Below are 22,961 nucleotides of genomic sequence, written 5' to 3' on the forward strand. Positions count from 1 at the left end.
TCAGTTCCTAACTTCCTACTCTCATGAACAATTCATTTCAGCTCTATTTAGTTCAGTTCAGTAAATCAGACTAGGCCCTAAGGGTGTCCGACCTTAGTTTGATCAGCTGCCAACTTGTGTAAATTTACACAATTTCAGATGACACGGGTTTTTCTTAACTTGAAAAACCAACTTGAGCATTGGCACGTAATGTAGGCTTTGCACAACCTCATGTTTCAGACTTTCAGCTCTATCCCTAAACTTTTTTTTTTTTTTTTACTCGACATAAGTTTATAGTCTTACATACATTAAATTAAGTGACATATTGTAGATTGATTTTGAATACATTAAGTGACATATATTTGTTTAATGATTTTAGTTCGAGCCCCACGCATGCTTGGGTCATTAAGGGTAGTAGGAGAATAACGTAGGGGTATTACGGTATTTGTGGTACTATGTTTATTCCATTTAAGTACTTTTTTAAGGTTAAATTGTTTTTTAAAATATTTTACCTAGTATATTTATTTGTGCACAATTTAGTGTGCATAGAAGTGGGACCAGCTCAAACATCAACATGAGTCAAAGCATAATAAAGCTATGAGCTAACAACCATTTGCGTTACCCAATACAACTCTTTTCTTATTAGCTATCTAACCAAACTCACAAATCACAAAATCTCATCTTGGAGTTATTTATGTACCTAATCTTCCTCGGCCTCACCTTAATCACCACCCATTTTGTTTTTCATTTTTTTAAAAAAAAAAAATAATCACCACCTAATTGGAATAATGTTTCATTTTGCTTGCTACACTGAAGTTAAAATTAAATTTTCAAAAGTTACAAATTAAAACAAATCTAATAAAATCTCGCCTGATTTTTTTTTTTCCCGTATGATTCAACATATGACATGAAAAGTAAAAGTTTGAATGATGTCAATATCCTAATGTTACATATAAAATGGAGTTGATGAAGTACTCTCTCCGTTTCAATATGATAGTCCCATATGGAATTTATCACATAAAATAAGAAAAGAAGAGTATTTGGAATCTAACATTAAAGTAAAAAACATTTCATAAATAGTTTTGCCTTATTTAAACTTTTTTGTTTTTTTAGGAAACCGTCAAGTATAATTGCATAATTCAAGGGAATAATTTCTTTACTTAGACACTTGTCATCAATGCACAATCATTAATTTAACCAATCATAAATTAATATGTATAAAATAGGAAATAAATACTAAGTTAAAAGTAGAATACATTCAATATGGGTAGATCTTTTTGAAACGCCCAAAATAGTATATGGGACTAACAAATTGAAACGGAGGGAGTAATATTTATTAATTTTTAGGATAATTTGTCAATTACTACCGCAAGTTAATATCACTTTGTAAATTACTACAGCAAATTAAAAAAGTTGTGAATTACTTAGGGATATAATGACGTCATGGTTAAGGGCTTTAACCATGGGAAGAGAACAGCATCGAGCTTAAATAGAGCAAATAAAAAAGTGCGCTAATATTGTGAATTTACATTATTACCCTGGTTGGCTTTTGTGATGTTGGTCAGGGTCGTCCCATTCCATTACGGGGCCCTGTTCTAATCATTAAAAAGGGCCCTCAACAAAAAAAAATGAAATAGATAAATAAATAAAATTGGCCCCTACTACAATATATATTTAAATTGAAATTCAAAATTTCACTAACAATAAATGAGAATATATACTGAAAATTATACAATGTATAGTTTAACTTTAAATCGTTTTGAGTAGTTAGATGTTGATAAAAACAATTAAATTGATTAAAATTTATAAGAGGTGAATTTGATGATGGCTGGAAATCAAGGGATGTAATTGTTAAGTATGAAATCTTGAAATTTGCCTTAAAAAAAAAGTATGAAATCTTGAAAGTGCTATTATATTGAAGATTATTGAAGGATTGTGAAAATATTATTTACAATGAATATTATTGACATGTCACAATATATGTTAGGTGGAAATTAAAAGAGGTAAGAGGATGGTAAATTGATAAGATAATTAGATAATTATAATTGGGTGAAACAAGAGAGTTAGGAAATGTCCCATTAAAAAGAAAAAAAAAAACAGAGAAGAAAGTTAGTACGGAGTAAAAGAAATAGTAAAATCCGGAAACTCTTGAATTTCCTACTTCCTAGGCATTAGTGCATTACTGAAGAACATGTGGAAATTGGAAAGTATGAATAGGATAAAATAATTACTGTAGTAGATTTTACTATACCCAAGAAGTGAGATACGACAGTAACATCCTACACAGTATGCTACAGACAAATTGACAAAGTAAAGGACTGGGTTGCTACCAAAAATTGGGCTCTTTGAGTTTGGGGGGCCCTGTGTTGTTGGTCTCTTTGCACAGGGCCATAACCGGGCCTGATGTTGGTGTTTATAGTTGTAGTTTTCTGGTTTAATAGGGGTAGCTTTGAGAAAGTGATTTGAATTTTAAAAAAGTGATGATTCACAATTTCACATTGTAGCGTAGATTTTACCATGGTTTTTTCTTAATCTCAACCATTCATTTCATACTTTCAATCTTAATCATTCATTACTTTACGCATTGTTTGGATATCAAAGAAGGAAAGAAAAGAAGGGGAGGGGAAATGGAGGAAGGGAAGGGAAAAGAAAGGGAGGGGGGGTGAGCTTCATTTTCCCTCCAAATGATTATGGTTATTATAGAGAGAGGGAAAATGGATCCCTCCCTATCCTTCCCCTTCCTCCCCCCAATCTTTTACCCAAACAAGAGATTTTGCCCCCCTCAATTTCTCTTCTCTTCTTTTCCATCCATTTCTTCCTTTCCAAACAAAGTGTTAGTTAAGAAAAATGAACAAATTTTACAAATCTTAATTAAAATTCTCTTTAATGTAAAAATATATATATAACGTTGAATTATTGAGAAACATAAACATTGAAAAACTTTTATTTGAAGACGAATGAACCGATAGAGTAAATAAAGTTGAATTTTACTTTGTAAAAAACGGCCGCGGCGGGCCAAGGTAAAAAAAAATTGGCCATTTTCCGGGCCATGCCGGGCCAAACTTCGAGCCAAAAGGTGTGCCCAAACTCGCACAAACTAGGCAGGCCATGCGGGCTTTTTCAAGCAAAATTGATTTCCCAAGCCTGCCCAAAATTTTTAAAAAATCGGGTCGGGTCTGGAAAAAGTTGTCCAAATTAACGACCGCCCAAAATCGCGCCGGGCTCAACTTGATCACCTCTTGTTCAATGTTCACACATTATTATATGTTGTCGGTTACACCATAAATTAATGGTGTGGGCAAATGATCGCTTCATATATAATTAATGTAAGCAATTAATTGATTAATGGGATGATCAAATGAATTACCTTAATAGATAGGCATGCATTATTGTAGTAGAATTAGGCCCTCTTCGGTTCACATTTAAAAAGTAATATTTAGTAAAAATAAGTTCAGCTTAGTAAAAATAAGTTCAACTCAGTTTAATAAAAATAATTTAAGATCGGTAAAAATCAAAAACTCTAAAGAAAATAGAGAATTAGTAAAAATAATTTCATTTCAACAACATTAATTTCAGTTCATTAAAAAAAAAAAAAAAATTAAGTTCAACAAAAATAATTTCAGTCTAGTAAAAATAATTTCCGTTTAACAAAATTAAGATGAAGTGAACGAGGCCTTACACGGTTACTTTTATAAACAAGTAGAATTATTTCTTTTAGGCTTGTTTTGGTTCATTGTTAGTAAAGGAAAAGAAGAGAAAGGAAGGGAAGGGAAAAGAAAGGAAGGGAAGGGAAAAAGAAAGAAATTTTATTTCCAATGTTTGGTTAATGAAAGGAAATAAGAGGAAGAGAAAGGAAAATGCTTTTATTTTCACTTTCTAGTCGAATTACTCCGATTTTGGGAGGAAAGGAAAGCAGAAAATTTGTAAAGAGACTTTCCTTTCACGTACCTTTCTTTCATTTAAATTCTCATGTCATTAATTAAACCAAACATGGGAACATATCAAAACCTTTTCCTTTCCTTTCTTTTCCAGCCAAATCCCTTGAACAAAAAAGGGTTTATATGATATTCAAAATAAAAGAAAAAGGGTTACTTGAATTAATGAAGTAACTACTACTACGCACTACTTTTTTTTAATTAATTGATGTTAGTAATTTGGGTTACATATATAGTAAAAATAAAGTTATGATTATGAACAATTGAATTAATGTATAAATAAGGTTACTTTTATAAACAAGAAGTGTAATTATATCATGTAGTTGGTCGCACACAAAACTTATAGGGAGTTGTTTAATTTCTGTATACCTCAATGCTTAAAAATCTCTTGTACGTATTAAGTTTGATATAAGCCTAAAACTCTATAAAATATTAGTTCTTGGGATCAGGTGTTCAAGAGCGGGCGATACTTTGTACATCTAACACCAACCCAATCTCGATCTAGTCAAGAGTGAATCGATTTGATCATTCCAATCTGATAGCATTGATCGCCGCCTTGATACAAATAATACGAGTATACTACTTCCATTTCATAAATAATTAAATATGATATTTTAGATTTTGTTACTTGAAGATTACTTACGGAGTATTTATATTCCTTTTTTCAAAGGAAAGAGGATTATTTAACGATTACTTTAGGCAGCAATACTGTAGTTGTCTTAGTATTGCCAAAAATAGAAACTACTCATATTTGCTTGATAAAATTTTCTGTGCCTTTAAATGCTGCTCAAATCTGTAAAAGAGCTTCAATTGTTTCATTCTCAAGCCATCAAATCCGGCTTACAATCCAGCATCTTCACATTCAACAATCTCATCCATTGTTATGCAAAACATGGGTTTTTGCGGTATGCCCATAAACTGTTCGACGAAATGCCTGAAAGAAATGTATTCACTTGGAACACTATTATTGCTGCCCACTTGAAGAATCAAGACATAAAGACAGCTGAACTCCTTTTTAAGTCTTCCCCATACAAGGATTTAGTGACTTACAACTCTATGCTATCTGGGTATGTTAATGCTGATGATAAACCCGAGCACGAATCGAGTGATCAAGCTCTTAGACTCTTTGTTGAGATGCAATCATCTCAAGTTAATGGTGGTAGTGGTAGAAACATTGATGAGTTTACTATCACTACTATGCTTAACTTGGTTGCTAAGTTATCTTTCGCGTCTCTAGGAATGCAGTTGCATTCATATATGGTGAAAAGTGGGAATGATCATAGTGGATTTTCTTGTAGTTCACTTATTGACATGTATTCTAAATGTGGGTGTTTTCAAGAAGCAATTCGGGTTTTTAATGATTGTCGTGGTGGATTGGATTCGGTATCTAAGAATGCTATAGTAGCTGCTTGTTGCAGGGAAAATAAGTTGGATTTGGCCTTGGATATCTTTTGGCACGAGGCTGAGTTGAATGACACTATATCGTGGAACACGATTATTTCCGGTTTTGTTCAGAACGATCTTCATGAGAAGGCATTGAGATTATTCATTTGCATGATGGAAAATGGGATCAGATTGAATAACCATACCTTTGCTAGCATCTTAGGTGCCTGCTCGGGTACAAGGAGCCTTAATCTTGGGAAGGAAGTCCATGCACATGTTTTGAAGGCTGGATTTATTGAGAATTCTTTTATCAGCAGTGGTATTGTAGATGTTTATTGCAAGTGTGGTAATATGGATTATGCTAAATCTGCCTATACAGCATTTAGCATGGGGAACGCCTTTTCAATCACTTCGATGATTGTGGGATACTCATCAATAGGCAACATGGTGGAAGCACGAAGGCTTTTTGACACATTGCGTGAGAAGAACTCTATAGTTTGGACTGCTTTGTTTTCAGGGTATGTGAAATCACATTGTTGTGAAGCAGCACTTGAACTTTTATCAGAGTTTCTAGCTAAAGAAGTAAATATTCCAGATGTTTTGATATTGATGACTCTACTTGGTGCATGTGCTATACAAGCCTCCTTGCATCCTGGTAAGCAGATTCATTCTTACATACTAAGGATTGGTATGAAATTAGATAATAAACTTCAGAGTTCAATGATTGACATGTACTCAAAATGTGGCCACATAACATCTGCTGAGAGAATTTTCTCAGGAGTCAAAGAGAAGGATTCAGTCCTTTATAATGTGATGATTGCTGGTTATGCTAATCATGGGCAAGAAAGTGAGGCCATTAAGTTGTTCAAGGAGATGTGCGAGAGAAATATTAGACCAAATGCTGCAACTTTTGTGGCTCTTTTATCAACTTGTCGGCATGCTGGCTTGGTGGAATCAGGTGAAAAGCATTTTGATGCCATGGAAAGAGATTATGGTATACAACGAGAAGTTGATCACTATGCTTGTATGATTGATCTCTATGGAAGGGCTCATAAACTGGACAAGGCGGCTGCCTTAATGGAAGAAATTCCTTTTGAACCAGATGCTGTTTTATTGGGTGCTTTTTTAAATGCTTGTAGGATAAGCGGGAATTTAAATCTAGCCAGAGAAACAGAGGAAAAGCTGTTGAGAATTGAGGGTGAAAATGGGTCTCGTTATGTGCAATTGGCTAATGTATATGCTTCAGAGGGGGATTGGGATGAGGTAGGGAGGATTAGGAAGAAGATGAAAGGGAAGGTGATCAAGAAGCTTGTAGGATGCAGTTGGATACATCTGGAGAAAGGTGTTACTGTCTTTACTTCTGGTGACACATCTCACTTGAAATCCGATGCAATCTACTCTTTGCTTGCATGTTTAGTAGCAGAAATTAACCACCTTGCCTTGGTCAAAGATCTGCTTGTAGATAAAATGAATTGATTCCTGGGAACTATGTCATGAAGATGTCTGCTGTGACCTTATAGTATTCGCTTCTGAAAGAATTTGAACTAATTGTGCTTGACAGTAGTAGATTCTTCATAAACTGAGAAATCAAATTATGGGTTTCAACTTTGTGAAGATATTTAATAAGAAGGGGAAGGAACCCAAGTATGGCTTTATCTAATGGATATTCAGTATGCAAGTTTGTTTGAATTACTCTGCAGCTGTTGAGTGGGGGTGGGGGGAGGAGGGTGAGGGAAGGTCGGGAAGTCTTAATGATTAACAAAAGTGCCTTATTTTTTGGGCAGGTTAGTTTTATACTTTTATCTCTCGCATACTCCATACATTTTCCTTATTTAATTCTTGCTAATTTAGGTTGGATTTGGTTCAGCTGAATAATTTTGAACTGAAATCGTTTTTAGATTTCAAGTTTCAATATCTGTTTGATTCAAAAGAGGGGGTGAGGAGAGCTAGAGTGGAGGAAAGGAGGAAGATATGGTATATGGTGGACAGTGTGACACTTTTTTTTTTCTTTCTTTCCCCCTCCCCCCCCTTCAAACTAGAGACATCTCTTTCATCTTCAAGGATATTAGATTACGTCTACATATTTATTTTTCTCTTTCTCACATGCTAAACATAGGAAATATCTTAAAAGTAATTGTTTGGAATATAATATTCTTTTCAATTAAACTGGCTTGTTATGTTTATACCTGTTTCAATATTATAGTTCACACTTATGTTCTCAGTACACAATTTAGTTACAACATGAGCCTTTTCCTTATTTGTTGACTAATGGTTATAATTGAAGATGATGTAAGTAAAGTTCAATATTTTAGTTTGATAATAATTATGTTTTACTCTTTACTTGATGGCTTCCAATTAAATGTCACTAAATTAAAATATTATTTTTGATCTTGTTTCTAATGTTGATATTTATATTTTGTTATCACCAATTTGGAAGAGTATTCTCCTAACATAAGTGTGAACAATAATATTGCAGTTATACCTTTTGGTCTGAGCCACACAACTGTGATATAGGCTGACTGATTTGCACAAGCTTCGGTGTAAGAAGATCTACAACCATGCTCCTTGGAGAAGTTTGAACATCTAAAGTAGTATGTTTTTCTTTACCCTACATGAAGATTTGTTTGAGTTTTGGTTGTTATAAATGAGTATGCAATATATATATATATACTATGTTACTTGGACTCGGATGAAGTGTCAAATTAGACACGGGTGTCCAAGCATCGGACTCGCCCATTTTCTTGAAAAAAGTTGTGTTTTTAGTTAAAAATGAAGTGTCCAAGTGTCGGTGTCGGTGTCGGTGTCCGACACGAGTCGTGTCAACACGGATACGTGAGGTAAATGAAAGAGTCCGATATATATATATATATATATAGATATATATATATATATATATATATATATATATATATATATTTTGTCTAATAAATAGTTGATACCTTTTAATCATAGTTATGGCTATTCATGGGAGTATTATGTTTATTTTGGCCTCACCATCCCAAGAAAACTGAGGAAAACCAATTTTTAGTTGTTTAATGGTGCGGAATCCTTTGTCCTATAATTATAGCTCACAATTTGATTGGTATACATTCATTTAATTTTGCTTTTATACGCTGTAATACCCACCAATTGAACACATTTATTACTCTCCAAGAAGAAAATATTGACACACTGGAAACAAGGGGTTAGATATTCAAGAATTTGTTATAACGTTTTATGTTGTACGATTATGCAGTTTGCAGCATATATAGATATATATAAATTTTAAAGTTTATAACGGAAAACGAACTGAACCTTGGTTACAGTACTATAACGGTAAACGAACTGAACCCTTGGTTACAGTTTTATAACGGAAAACAGAACTGAACCTTGTTCTAGACACATAAAATTTAAAACACAATTCCTAATGGCATATAAAATATAAAACACGATTCCTGATAGAGCTGCCACTATAAAATGCTAATACATAGGGATACAATCAGTCAACCTCCTTCTTGATAACCATAGTAGCAGAACCAGTCACACATCTTGGCTGACCAGAACCAGTCAGTATTGGCTCTTCCCCCTGCTGAAGAGACCCAGGCATCACAGTGATACCATCAGCAGAATTTGCTAAGTGCATTTCCCTCTTCCTGATCTTACTTTCACGACGTTTCTTCCGCTCATCAGGTGTCTCATCCTTGTAATGAATCTGAGTATGTGCTGAATACCTATTTCCATTCTCAAAAACAACATGACACTTAGGGCAAGTGTACGGGCCATACTTTTTGTAGGGATGACTCCTATACATAGAAGTTCTTCTTGCTTGATATGCAGGTTCAGCTGTTGCGTTGTTGTTATTAGGTTCAGAAGCTTGTCCTACCACTTCTTCTGATGCAGAGTGAATTTCAGGAAAAGTTGGATTTGGTTGAGGATTAAATGAATTAAAATGGAGTGTGCCATTTCCATCAACAAGGATCGGATTTTGGTGGTTGGGTGAGTTCAGTATTGAACTTGGAAAAGAAGGAACAGGATTGTACTTCTCACCACGGTATCTAAATGGTCGATTGAATAAACTTAAACCCATTGTATGTTGAGAAGTGGTGCGACTTTGATCAAGAATTCTTTGGCATAGGTTGGATGGTTGTCCATGATGAGTGGACAAACTGACTATATTCTGTCTTAGGTATGAAATAGCAGTAGGAATCTCTTGCTCAGAGTTTGTAACATACGTACCTCGAGTGTTTCCACTTCCTGTAGCAACAATGGGAGAAGCATATTGTGAATGAAGTCTTGCGAACCGGGGGCTACCATTTATTTCTGAATATCTATTCAGTATGGGTTCTTGGTTCGGGCCTAGATTTAAAAATGGCTGCTGGACATGTGAAGATGCCGGATTGAAGATGTTTATAATTGGGGGAGTACTTGATGAGCCTGCAGAAGGACTATTGCTTGCAAATTGAGAAATGGGGTTGTTGTTCAGGAGGTTGATGTTGAAGGAAGAACTGTTTCCCACAAAAAAATTCAAGTTTACATTGTTTCGAGGTTGTAAAGGATAGGAATCAGATGGGCTATGCGCATGGAGACCAAAAGGTATGTTAAAGTTTGATCTCCTAGTCCTTGCTCCATCCAGATGATGATGGGAGGACTGTTGATCAATCACAGGATTGGCCTGATTTTGGCGAGAAGGCAAGGTGCTACTTGAGTTGATAGAGAGGGACAGAGAGAGGTTAATATCAACTGCACCAAGACCATCAGAGGTTGGTGCAAGAGTTGTGCCATGGACACCATGCTCAGATTGGCTAGGGTGATTGGGGGATGCCATGGTGATGAAGAGAAGGGCTCTAAAAACTGATAGAATGAGTTTCATTGAGGATGGAATGGCTATTGGTGAGTTAATGAGAAGTGGGAAGGCCCTGTTTATAGATGGCTCGGTTTCACACTATTGGACGCCTCTGCCAGATAAGCCTTTTGTTAATTATGGAAACATACCAGGGAGATTTCTAGAATCATGAATAATCTACCCTATCACGATTCACATTGGAGGACATTTAATGTTTTTTAAATTTAGAAGATCATAGCCTTATAGGAGATATGCTTTTTAAGTAACAAATCATGATTCTATTTTGTTTGACTAAAGGCCCATTTTCATAATTCAGTATTCAGTTTTGTGTAGGAAATGACAGCAAAGGTCAGAGTCATATTAGTATATAGTACTCGTTTTAAGCTAATTACTACCTCCTTTTCTTTTTATGTGCAACAAAGGAAAATTTTATGTCTCACAAATAATACCCCTTTGTTGCACATAATAAGAACCGGAGGTAGTATCATATTCCAGATTCATTAAATGGCTAATTAGGTGTTGCACTCAGATTCACTTAAACTTTGTGTACCGGGAAATTTACAACCATTTGTTCTTCTATTATTTATCTCATTTTATTTTTATTCCCTTTTTTCATTTTTTTCATACATAATGCCTTAAATTATCTGTATGTTCACAACCTGAGGATCGTGATACATTATACTTTAAGGGTAAACAATCAGTTTCATAGTTTGAAAAGAAGCTTGCCTGATATTTAAGCTGTTAACGACAACCTTTAATGAATTTGCTTGGCCTGCCTCTTAAATTACCCTATGTCAAATCAAGCATTGTATCTAAGTTTAACCTTTTCACAAGTCTATTAGTTTAGCAGTGGTTTAATCTTTTTAATCTTCTTCAAGTGGACACTAGCCATAGTAACAGCACAAATTAATGTACACTGAGTGCACTAGAATTGTGGTCCGTATTATCCATCACAATTACATGACAAAGTTTGACTGACAAGGATGATTATGACAAAAAAGGTAGCACAGAAGAACCCTAGCCAATACTTAGTTGCTGATAATCACAATTGCACACATTAGTAATAGTAATTGCTTTTAGCCTCAACTATTAAACTTTTGATTGTGAACAGGAAAACAGTTTTATTTACAGTTTATATGACAAACAGTGTGGTTAGTTTCATTTTCCTTTTTCTCTTCTTTGTCTTTGTTACTGGCTTATTCCTTACAGATGGGTGAGTTGATATCTGTCTACAGAATCATAACGAGATGATTCTATCGGAATCTGATCTAAAAAATGATAGATTGTAAATCATATCAGGTTGAAACCTAAATTAATTAATTATAATACTGAATGTAGAAGAGACAACTATCTAAAATCCTGTTAGATTTCCATGTAACCAGAATAAACGTCATACAAAAGCGAATTTTGTTACTTATTGTTTCCTAAGATGAACAATGTTACTATGTTGGCAACTTAGCATTGAGCTCTGCTGCAAGAGTTCTTAGCTTTGCCTTAGTTCTTGACCTTTACCAAAAACTATTTATGATCTTAAGTGGCTTCGTTGAAGGGAGCAATGGGAGGGCTCCTGCCCACTCTGTTTTACTCAAAGTGTTCATATTGTTCTTTGACATTTAGTACAACTAAATGCTCAGTCTCTTTCATTTGCTTAGTGCTATATGGTTACCTACTGAGCTACAGCATTTTGGGCATGCTAGATAAATAAATTGTTCTGCATATATTTTGCATCAGTTGTAGTAGGAAAACACAATTTTTATATTTTTTTAAAACTGTCTGGATGCTAACCAAATTCCTACTTTAAAAGTTGATTAAACTCCTTTCAGGTGCATCCTACATAGCTAAAGCTAATGAATTCTCATTGTTAAGAGGGCCATTTTATAATTACGTCGCCAATATTTTTTCTACGTCCTTAGTTTCGGTAGGTGTATTTTGCTTTTCATTTCTCATTTTTTTTCTCCTTTGTGTTATTGTGTTTATAGTAATTGCATAATCTTATGATACTAATTAAGCTTCTTCAGTAGTTTTATCCCTTCCTAAGTATTACTGTTGAGACTTGAGAGAACTTGAACTTCATCCTCTCTCAACCACCACTAGAGGGTGTTGGTGGATAGTTAGATACTTAGATAATATATTCTCAAACAGAAACAATCCATGATTCTTTTTCAACTCAAACTCATCATATCGTCATTTAATTCCCGATTCTTGCTTGAGCAGCACCTCAATCTTTCTAACTCCTCTTCCCAGTTTCTTTCTAGAGCCAAATATGGGTTCAATTTATGAAACAGACAACTATATCTTATCCATTCCTTGTCCCTCAGTTTCACCGTTGCAAAAAGTTATAGTACATTAGTGAGAAATCATTCATCTTGCTATTCTATTACTCTCCTCTCCTAGATGACTCTAGAAGCTGTAATCCTTTATTTCAGACAAGCCAAGTTCATAGCTATTTTCACTAGGCTTTACTTTTTCCTATAATTCCTTAAACTACATTACATATTGATCAATACATGCTGTTTAATTGTTTGTTTTATTAAAGTAGCCAATAATCTAGCAACCAAGCTATTGACATTAAATATGTTTAACTTACCATGGTCAGACATAAATCAGTGCTTTTCGTTGTTTTAGAATGAAATGATTGAAATCTTGCATCCTGAGAAATATTTTGGGTCTAATAAGTATAACTATTCCTTTGATGATAACTGAAATAACATAGATTCTTTGTGGCACAGGTTCTACCAATCAGCATAACTGCTGTTGAATGGGCAAATTTCTGCTGTGTTGCAAACTACCATCTCAAAGGCTCATGCTGGAGAGACGTGGTTTTTGTGTAAGACTGATATTTTGATGTAGTGAAAGCCACCTGAAGGAGATTTACAAACTAGGATGAGTAATTTCACCAATGAAGACTGTGTAACATGTCATACAGTACTGGCATGCAATGCCCTGGGTGCACATAGGAGTTACCATGCCTAGAAAAAGAAGTTGGAGGTGCCAAAGATCACCCCCAACTGTCTTAGCAACCATGTGATTTGACTGGAGTTTGTGTCTGCTCTGGCTCTTGGATAACAAAGCTACGGTAATTATTCGATGAATACCTTTTGATAGTAAGTTTAAATTTATATATTATAAGATGGAGTTATATGTGAAGAGATTTTGGGCATAAGGTGTAGAGGTCTTATTCATTTTCTTCTATTTTTCCCCACATGCTGAAATATGTTGTACTTTTCTCACTTTTTTTAATGGTAAGGGGACACCTACTTCAATGACGATGATGTAAGCCGTGGTTTTTGTGTATTCAAGTGGGGGTTTAGCCACTGCTCTCACACCTGCATGCATGTCAAGCTCTTGAGTTCAGACATGAATAGATCCTTAGCAGATTTTATTTGTAGTTTTTGATAATGTAGTCAGGTTCATTTTCACTCATCTTAATTTGTGTTTATGTTATGTCATTCAGAGTTTAATTATGGCAGTGGTGGTATTGTTAGACTGATATTGCTAATGTTGGAGGGATGTCAGGATGTGGTATAGTTATTGTTTATGATATACTTTGCATAAGATAACTTACATAAATCTTTTTTTTCTACGGTTAAGTAGTATTCTTGTTTCTCTTTGATGTTTGCCGCCATAACTATGTTATAAATCTTCAAGATGCTGCTTGTTACCTGTTTGGTACGATTTGCTTTTGAGAATTTTTTTCAGTGAGATTTCTATGGGTATAATGATATATGTAAAAGTTGTCTTAATCAAATGGTGGCTTATCATGGGATTAAGGCTTTGATTGATTGATTATACCCATAGAAAATAAACAGTGGCTGCTACTTATCAGTCGTAGCCACTCTAATAAAAAGCCTAAACCCTAGAAATCAATGTACAATATTTATACGATTTTGATGTAGAATCTGTAGATCCTGTTTATTGCAATGATACTTTTTGCCAGAATAATAATTCCTGTAATTTGCAGGTATAATGTTACTGGCGATAGCAGGAAATCTCTGCCAATGGAGGTGTAGCAGCAGCTTAGTAAGAAATTCAACGAACAGAGTTCACACTCGAGATGATGATGAGAGTATGATGAGATACAGAGATAATAGTTTCGTTTTATATCCAACAGAACAACTGAGATATTTAGTGCCTAATGAGGGAAACACTTGGGATTCCTAGTTACTACAAGTAATAGTACAGTCTAACAAGTTACTACTAACAAGTACGAATACAATTTTTTCCATAACTTATCACTTAGTTCATAACATAACAGTTCGGGACCTGAATTAGAATGTCAGAACCGATTTTTGTACCAGTATACACCTTTCTGCTGCGAATCATCGTCTGGCTCGACATACAAACACTCCTTAGCCTCCCTCCATAATGCTTTGTAGAATGGTGTCCCATCAAACTGGTAATAGTCCCCAAGAATAGGCTTGATTGCTTTGGTTGCTTCCATTGCATGGTAGTGAGGCATAGTAGAGAACAAATGATGAGCAACATGAGTATCTGTTATATTATGAAAAACCTTGTTTAACACCCCATAGTCGCGATCCATAGTTGACAATGCCCCCTTCAGCCAATCCCACTCCGATGAGTCATAGTGGGGTAACGCCGGGTGCGTATGCTGGAGGTAAGTTATGGTGACAAGGAAGCCGTTGACAACCAAAAGTGGGACGCCGTACATGTAAATCAACCAAACTAGACCTTTAGTCATAGCAACCTTGTATAGGAGAAACATCACCCCTAGTACACCCAAATCAGATACAAAAACTTGAGTCCTCTCCCTGGTCGAAAAAATGGGCCCACTTGGGTCAAAATGGCAAGCGAACCGGTCATAAGGGCGACCGGATGCATTGAAGAGCAAGTACAAGGGCCAACCCAATGCTAATGTGACTATAAGTGAAACCATACGGCCCGGTGGGCTGTTCATGTATTTGGAGTACCATGAGATTTGAGACTTAGGCTTGGGCACAAACACTTCATCCCTATCCAACGAACCGGTGTTCGAGTGGTGGCGACGGTGGCTATACTTCCAAGAAAAGTATGGGACTAAAAGGAAGGAATGAAAGATTAGGCCCACGGTATCATCAACCCATTGGTAGTCACTAAAAGCATGGTGTCCACATTCATGGGCTACGACCCAAACACCTGTGAGAATGCAGCCTTGTACGGCCCAATATATCGGCCAGCCCAACAAAGGCAGAGGATAAGCTAGAGTTGGAATAACATGAGAGGCAATGAAGTAGAAAAGGCAGGCTAGTGTAATATCATACACTAGACAGGTGAACGATTTTAAGAGGGAACGTTGGAAACAATGTGGTGGGATGGCTTGCTTAAGTTGGCCTAGTGTGAAGGGTGGTTTCGAGTTTGGGGCACGGCGAATAGCTACTCTGCCTCCTCCGTTTCTTTCTCCTTCTCGCGACTTTATGCTTGTGGTTTTCCTTTGCCCACCTGAACCCATTGCTACTCTTCAAAATCTTCCAACTGCATGGACATAAACATAGCGAGATTACAACGTTTAAGCTTTAATTTCCGTTGATTATTGTGTTAAAAAGAAAAGTTAAGGTCACTTAAAACATGTTTAAAAAAAAAAAAGGTCACTTAAAACATGTTCAAAGTACACTTGAAGAAACTAAAACTCACAAATACAAGTGCTTCATACTTTGAAATTATTATAAATAACTGTTGTTTCTATAATCTAGGTCATATTAGTTTTACGAAATCAAAATCTCATTCGTTTAATTCGTAATATATTTTTGCATTTTGTTAGTCCAATACTCCAATATACAAGGTATGGAGTATTGTATCCCCTCAAAAAAAAAAAAAGGGGTATGGAGTATTGTATTACAGCGTAGTTAATACAATATCATACGGGTACACTAAAAAGATGATTTTTAAACATAAGAATGTATATTGCGGAGAGAACTCGGGGCATCGCCCAGGACAGGTACTAGTTGGACATAAATCAAAAACAATTACTCGTAATTAATTTCCTCCTGCATGTTTGACTAATGCTTCAAAAACACCAATCCTAAGAGCAAGTTTAGCCCCAAGTCTTAAGACTTGGGGTGACATCATCATTTTGAGTCTAAAGATTTATACTTAAGACTTTTTCCATTTTTCTTTAAAAATCTCAAGCAAGTCTTAAGTTGAGTCTTAAAATTTCAAGACTCAACTTAAGACTTGAGATTGGGACCCACTTCACCCACTTCATTTTTATTCTTATTATCCCTTTTTTTTTACACTTTTCTACATATAATATGTCAAATATTTAAGTTTTAAGGCTAAAGTGATAAATTTGTGTAAGTCTTAGTGAGTCTTAACAAGAATTTGATGACATCATTTTCAATAGGGACCACCAAAAATGATGTCACATTCAAGTCTTAAGACTTGGGGCTAAACTTGCTCTAAGAAAGGCCTCTTCCATGACACAAGTACAACTAAGTAACTTGTATCTAAAGTCCAACTACCAAACTCACATTTATTATGTAGCATTGGATCCATTTATTAACTCATCAATTTATGTTTATTTAAGCGATCTTGCTAACGAGCGTCCCGGGGCGTTAGATAAGGATAAATTATATAGGTTGAAATGGTATTAAGTTTGGAATTCATGACAAAATCACGCGTCGTTCGGTGTAATTAATGTTAATTTTACTCTAATATTTGCACTTTAATTCTCTTATCTAACGCCCCGGGGGCGCTCATTAACTTTTGCCATATTTAAGTATCATTTTCAATTACTCTAGTATTTGTTTTTAGGCCCAAGCGATACCTACCCCGATTATTGCATGAATAACATGCACAATTTACTCTCTTATTATTGTTTTTAGTCTTCTTTTGTGACTCAAATAAGATTAAATTGGGAAGAAATAAATAACATAATATGTATCACAACATTGGGTTAATGTTAATTGAAGGTTGAACTTTTAAACAAGATTCTTACTAGTCAAGATAAATATAGGTGAGACCATTTCACGGCAATTCAATTTGTTATAAGACGACCATATGTGATAATTGGATCCTATTCTTTATTAAAATATTTGGAATCTAACTAGTAGTTGGCATAAGATATTAAGAATAAAAAATTAAAAAATTAAATAAAAAATACAAATTCCATAGTATTAAGGTGTTAGAACTTGACTATGCCACCTTATTTTTTGGTCACACGATTATAACAACACTTTTAGACATCACGTCAACCATGCTAATAAAAACAAAAGTTTTAATCACACCAAAGGCGTTTATTATTTCACTCTTAATTTTTTTTTTTTTTTTTTTTTTCAAAAGCGTTTATTATTAAAGGTGTTAGAATATGCCTTGAATTGGCACCCTCTTCAAACTATCATCACGGAAAACTTATAATATACACGTATGTTATATTATATGGGCTCGACTATTTTGTAATTTGTACTCTTCCTCAAAATAGCTCTCTCTTGTTTAATTTGTTGATTTCGTTAATGTTTCTTGTTTTTATCTTAACAATAGGGTAAGGAGAAAACTTGTCCAAGGATACCATTCAACTATTAATTAGATTTTAGACTTTTATTATTCAATAGAGTGAAATTAAAGAAAGACGTGTTACAAATATTTAGGCAAGAGACTCGAACTAACAAATAAAATCAAATTAGCTACCCATTCAACTCGTCTATTTTCTGAGAGTGAAGGATAGCTCAAGTGGTTAGAGCTCCCTTCCCGATTCCAGGAGATCATGGGATCGATTCTCACCCCTGCCCTTGTGGCTCTCTAAACACCAAAAAAAAAACTCGTCTATTTTCTTACTAGATACTAGGATAGACTAATTCTACATGCAACTCTTTTTCTAGTTTAGATATTTCTACACTTTTGGTAAAAGATTGTACAATATATTACAAAAAACGAAATTTAAAAATAATTAAAAGTAAATTAATTAAAAAAATTAACCTATGAAATTATTATGTTAGATCGTTAGTTACGTTGTCCATGTATTAACGCAAGAGTTTCCTTTCTATCTCTGCATCTTTTTTTTTTTAATACTAAGTTTGGTTATTTTTGTTACTCTTTGTTTGGAAGTATTGTCATTAATCTTTACGTAGGAAGAAAATCGAAAATTTCCAATATAAGTAAATTTTATATGATCAAAAACACTGTTTGATAATGATTGTCAAAATTTTTTTACAAAAATGCATTGTCACATATAGATTGTGTTAATTTAATGATGTAATCTTATACTTATAAGAGAATATATAAGAGGATGTAAAATTACATTCGAAATTATAATATAGATCAGACATAAGAGGGTGTAAAATTACATTCGAAATATAATATAAATCGGACCCGTGATGTAATTGGTACAGAGTAATATACACTCATTCTCTCATACTTTTCTCTTCGGGTATAAATTATAACTAAGTAAGATGTTTCCTTATAAATTAGAAGAAGAAATAATGAAAGAATTGGAGTTATAATAAAAAGATACAAGGAACTTAGGGAGTCCCCCACTTGCTCTTCTTGAGAACTTATGGTTTCAACAAATTCAAATTCCAAAATAGTGACATTAAAAACTTCCAAGCTTAAGGTGAATATTATAAAACATCAAGATCTAAAGATGATATGATGAACTTAAAAAAAAAATTTATAAAAAAGAACATAAATGAATATATAATGAATAAAATGCGCTAATTTATGAGGAAAATACGAAAATATATAAAACATCATACCTGTTTTGTAACAAAAGTATCAACCCAAGATGAGAGTTTCTTCTTCTTTGCTTTTATTTTTAGAAATATTATATTTGAAGGTAAAAAATGATAGTAGTACGAAAGGATGCCCAAGCATTTGCACATATATATAGTGACCTTCCCAATTCCGTAAAATAACTAAGCCCCTTCATATGGGAGGTAGGTGGGCCCTTTAAATATCACTCCAATTAAGTAAGGATCAATTTTTTAAGTAAAAATCACAATAACTTTATACGACTGTTAATGTATTTGGCTCAAATTGGCAAAATGACATTACAAATCACAAATATATATTGTATTCAACTAATAAATACAAGTCCTTGTAAAAAAATAAATAAATAAATAAATAAATAAATAAATAACCTAATAAATACAAGGGTAATGCTATACATAGCCCTTAAGGCTATATATAAGCATTGAATTTACTCTTGGAAAATGTATAAAGTTAGGAATTCATGACAAAAACACGCGGAAATCGGTGTAATTAGTGTGTTTTTGTCATGATTTTCTAAATTTAAACAATTTTCAAGAGTAAATTAAATGCTTATATGTAGCCCTTAGGGCTATGTATATCATTTTCCTAAATACAAGTCTTCATTGTTGGTTGAAGCCTGAAATTGGTTTACATACTCTCTATATAAACTTTTTATCAGAGGGTTCGTTGGGTTTAAAGTGTGAAAGTAGCATGTGTCTCTTCATAACGAGCACTAAATATTCTGCTTGAAAGAAGGGGTAAATAAAATTTGAACCCATAACGTATATATATGTTAAATAATCAACTCGTTCAATATTGAAAATAGTATAGTGCACCATGTGTATGGTGCACCCGAAAGAACATTAGACATATTTTAAAGAACATGGGAAAAAAAAAGAACATGCTAGTCTTTGAAAAAGAACATACCTGTGTTTCACAAAAGAACATGTTTGTGTTTGACAAGAACATGACATTACAAGGAACATAAAGTCTTTACAAAAAGAACATGTTATTTTTCATGGTTATTTGGGTGGTTAAACGTGTTTGAAAAAGAACATTATATTTGACAAAAAAGAACATGTTCGTGTTTGACAAAGATATAGGTGATCATTAGGCGGACCGGGCCAAGGTTAAAAAATCAGCTCACTTCTTGAGTCGGGCCAAGTTTTTTGGGCTGAAGTTTTTGTGCCCAAACCTGCCCAAAATGGTCCGGCCGTGCGGGCTTTTCGTGTTGAGTATAAAAAATCAACTAAAATGCATAATAACGCAATCCCAAACCCGCCCAAAAATTTAAATTTACGGGTCGGGTCCGACCCAATTAGGGGGTGAAATTTTTTTGCCCAAAACCCGTCCAAAATCAAGCCGGGTCGGTCTAACTTTGATCACCTCTAACCAAATAACATAAAGTCTTTACAAAAAGAACATGATAATACAGTAAAGAACATATTCTTTTTTCTAGTTACTCGGGTGATTGATTTTTTTTTTTTTTTTTTTTTTTTTTTTTTTAATGTACATACATTAAAGAACATATTGTATAATGTAAAGAACATATAGTTCAAACTCAAAGAACATATTAATCAAATTTAAAGAACATATTATGCTCACGTTCTTTATAAATATCTATAATGCTCTTTTTTTCGCCCATGTTCTTGTAAATATACCTAATGTTCTTTCCGGGTGCACCATGCGCATGGTGTACCCGGGTGCACCAACCATACATTAGTTCAATATATAGTTTAAGCTGATGGTTGAAGCCATAGTTGAGCCCAAAATTGATTTATATAATCTTTGGTCACAAAAATCTATTGTGGGTTAGCACATTGAATTTTCCATTGCTTGTTTATTTTGGGAATGTTAAATAGTGAAAGTCAATATTGTACGTCCTTGATTATTATTGGGAGACTGGGGCTATAGACAATTGTCCTTATGCACCACCATTGTGAATGTTGCACCACCATTGTGGATGCTCTAATAGTGGAAGTCAATATTTAATGGTCCTCGATTATTATTATACTGGGGTATCGACAACTGTGCAAATTAAGTTAATAAACACAATATTAATGATGATTTAATTCATAGGAGATTAATGCTCACATTACTTGTTTACTTCTGAAAAATATAAGTGGTTGCATGGCATAGGTTTAATAGAAGACTTGAACAAAACCAAACACTCGTCAAGAGAAATTGTTGCATCTTTTGCATGTGGCTGCCTAAATTGGAATCCACACATGAACTTACTAGTCTTGCGACTGACTTCCCTCAACCATTGTGCCTTGTCTAATTTGGCCTTTCTATCGTTGTTAATGAGACATGAGAAATTTATACTTTTTTTGGTATATATAGTACTTTGTCATACTACACGTCAGTTTGACATACAGTGGCGAAGTCTAAAATTATTGAGGAAGCCCCTGTTTATCAATTTGATTATCAAATGACAAAATGGTAAATAAAACAACATAAATGCCCAGTCATCATGATATTTTCGTAAATATATCAACAACACTGGGACCCATATTTACTAAAAAGTTGTTGATTTATTTACAATTTTGCTATTTAATAAACAAATTTTGTTTACCATATTGATAAACTTGTATTTTCTCAAAATTATTGCTGCATGTATTAAGAAATGGTGGAAGTGTATCATACTACGTATATAATTTCATTACAATAAACTATTTTGTCAAGACGACTTTGTTATAATTTACTACGAATTGAAGCACATCTTCTTCATATTATATTAGGGTGAGTTCTTATTACGACGAGTTCTTATTAATTAAAACATATTTTGCGTTATTTAAGGTTCTAATATTCTATATATACATTGTAACAAATCAATAATATTACGTAATATATAATATGTAGCTTTATCGGTTGCTATGTCATTTTCTATTTCTCATGCTAAAGAAATGAAAATTAAATTCCATAATTTTGTGTTTCGTTGGATAAATGGGCCAAATGAAACTATTTCTTAATCCAAGTTGTTGATAAGTTTCGTGTAAGCCCAGAAATTTAGAACCAATTAACTTAAGCAACAACAGCTATCAATTTCATTTGAATTTATTACAAATCTTTCTCAAATCTCAATAATCTTCCTCTCTATTTAAACATATTACGCACGCAATTTATACAACCGTACTTGACAATATGCTAATAATAATAATGTGTAGTCTTGTGTTTTTCAAACAAATTGGTAGAATTTCGAAGGAAAATTACAAATCGATCAGTGTTAATTAAAAGCTGTTTGGGTCCAATTTAGTCCAATTGGGCCTAAGCACTAAATGATCCAATTAAAAGCCCAAGATCAAGGTTCAACTCTCCAATTGTGCTAAAGTCAAAGGTCAGCCCACAAAGCAAGCCAATTGGGCTAAGGCCCAACCTCTCTATGTATGATGAGGTATAAAAGCCATCATATTGATACATTCAAGGGAAGATTCATATTCTGATTCATTCATAGATTCATATGTTCATTCACACATTCTGAGATATTCCACAAAAGCCTCAAGCAACAAACTCTCTTGCATAGTGTCTTCTTCTTACACATTGTACTAACTTTAGCATCGGAGGGGCCTTCCTCGGCAACACCCCCGAGGCTAGTTTACGTGTGTTTACTGTGCAGGAAGTCCTCGGCCCAACATAACTTGGACCGAATCCAGCCTTCTCCATTTCAGCGGACCTTCGGCAAGGTCCCATTGTTTTCACCCGAAACAATTTGGCGCCGTCTGTGGGGACGACTTTCAAAAATCTTTAAGCCAAATTCCTAACCAAGATCATCTTGCGATTATCTTAGCAGCAATGGCTAAGAACCGCAAGAGCAAAAGCCTCCGTCAAGGAGCGGGCGAAAAGCCTAAAACCCCTACACCATCGCCCTCGCCGGACCGGAACTCTCCCAAGGGTGCCGGCTCGGGGGGAGGGTCATACAAGGAGGATTCCCTATCTCCTGTAATTCATGACTCTCAATATAGGCCGGGCCACTCTCGGTCTAGCAGGGGTCAGTCCGATCATAGGACATATTCAGTGTCCCAAAGCCAACCATCGGCTGCGCGGCCTCATTCCCACACTCGGCCGAGGACCCCTTTGACGGGGCCCAGTTCGGAAGAGGTGGCAAGAGCGCTGGCAGTACTCATGGAGGCGATGAGGGCACAAAATATGCCACCACCTCGTGA

At 34.6% G+C, this 22,961-nt stretch overlaps 3 protein-coding genes across 4 annotated transcripts; 1 reads left to right on the forward strand and 2 right to left on the reverse strand.

Annotated features, from left to right (window-relative positions):
- Positions 1 to 4,596: 4,596 nt before the first annotated feature.
- LOC110695940 (putative pentatricopeptide repeat-containing protein At3g18840) lies at positions 4,597 to 14,171 on the forward strand. Of its 2 annotated transcripts, XM_021873175.1 has the most exons (5): positions 4,597 to 7,081; positions 7,774 to 7,888; positions 11,943 to 12,037; positions 12,849 to 13,195; positions 14,081 to 14,171. In XM_021873175.1, the coding sequence occupies exon 1, from the start codon at positions 4,695 to 4,697 to the stop codon at positions 6,771 to 6,773; it is 2,079 nt and encodes a 692-aa protein (XP_021728867.1). In that variant the 5' UTR covers positions 4,597 to 4,694; the 3' UTR covers positions 6,774 to 7,081; positions 7,774 to 7,888; positions 11,943 to 12,037; positions 12,849 to 13,195; positions 14,081 to 14,171. The 2 variants fall into 2 exon arrangements, with proteins under 2 accessions (XP_021728867.1, XP_021728868.1); XM_021873176.1 differs by lacking the exon at positions 11,943 to 12,037.
- On the reverse strand, positions 8,523 to 11,354 carry LOC110695942. Its single transcript, XM_021873179.1, has one exon. It carries the CDS (start codon positions 10,144 to 10,146, stop codon positions 8,776 to 8,778), a length of 1,371 nt encoding a protein of 456 aa, XP_021728871.1. The 5' UTR covers positions 10,147 to 11,354; the 3' UTR covers positions 8,523 to 8,775.
- A 20-nt stretch (positions 14,172 to 14,191) lies between the features above and the next one.
- On the reverse strand, positions 14,192 to 18,998 carry LOC110695943 (delta(12)-acyl-lipid-desaturase-like). Its single transcript, XM_021873180.1, has 2 exons — positions 18,804 to 18,998; positions 14,192 to 15,588 (listed from the first exon to the last, which is right to left on the reverse strand). The coding sequence occupies exon 2, from the start codon at positions 15,563 to 15,565 to the stop codon at positions 14,396 to 14,398; it is 1,170 nt and encodes a 389-aa protein (XP_021728872.1). The 5' UTR covers positions 15,566 to 15,588; positions 18,804 to 18,998; the 3' UTR covers positions 14,192 to 14,395.
- Positions 18,999 to 22,961: the final 3,963 nt, after the last annotated feature.

Source organism: Chenopodium quinoa, unplaced genomic scaffold (genome assembly GCF_001683475.1).
Source record: "Chenopodium quinoa cultivar QQ74 unplaced genomic scaffold, ASM168347v1, whole genome shotgun sequence".
Taxonomy (NCBI): domain Eukaryota; kingdom Viridiplantae; phylum Streptophyta; class Magnoliopsida; order Caryophyllales; family Amaranthaceae; genus Chenopodium; species Chenopodium quinoa.

What these genes read in the sequence shown, in the direction of transcription:
- LOC110695940 (XM_021873175.1), top strand. Translation starts at nt 4,695, where the DNA reads ATGCTGCTCAAATCTGTAAAAGAGCTTCAATTGTTTCATTCTCAAGCC.
- LOC110695942 (XM_021873179.1), bottom strand. Translation starts at nt 10,146, where the DNA reads ATGAAACTCATTCTATCAGTTTTTAGAGCCCTTCTCTTCATCACCATG.
- LOC110695943 (XM_021873180.1), bottom strand. Translation starts at nt 15,565, where the DNA reads ATGGGTTCAGGTGGGCAAAGGAAAACCACAAGCATAAAGTCGCGAGAA.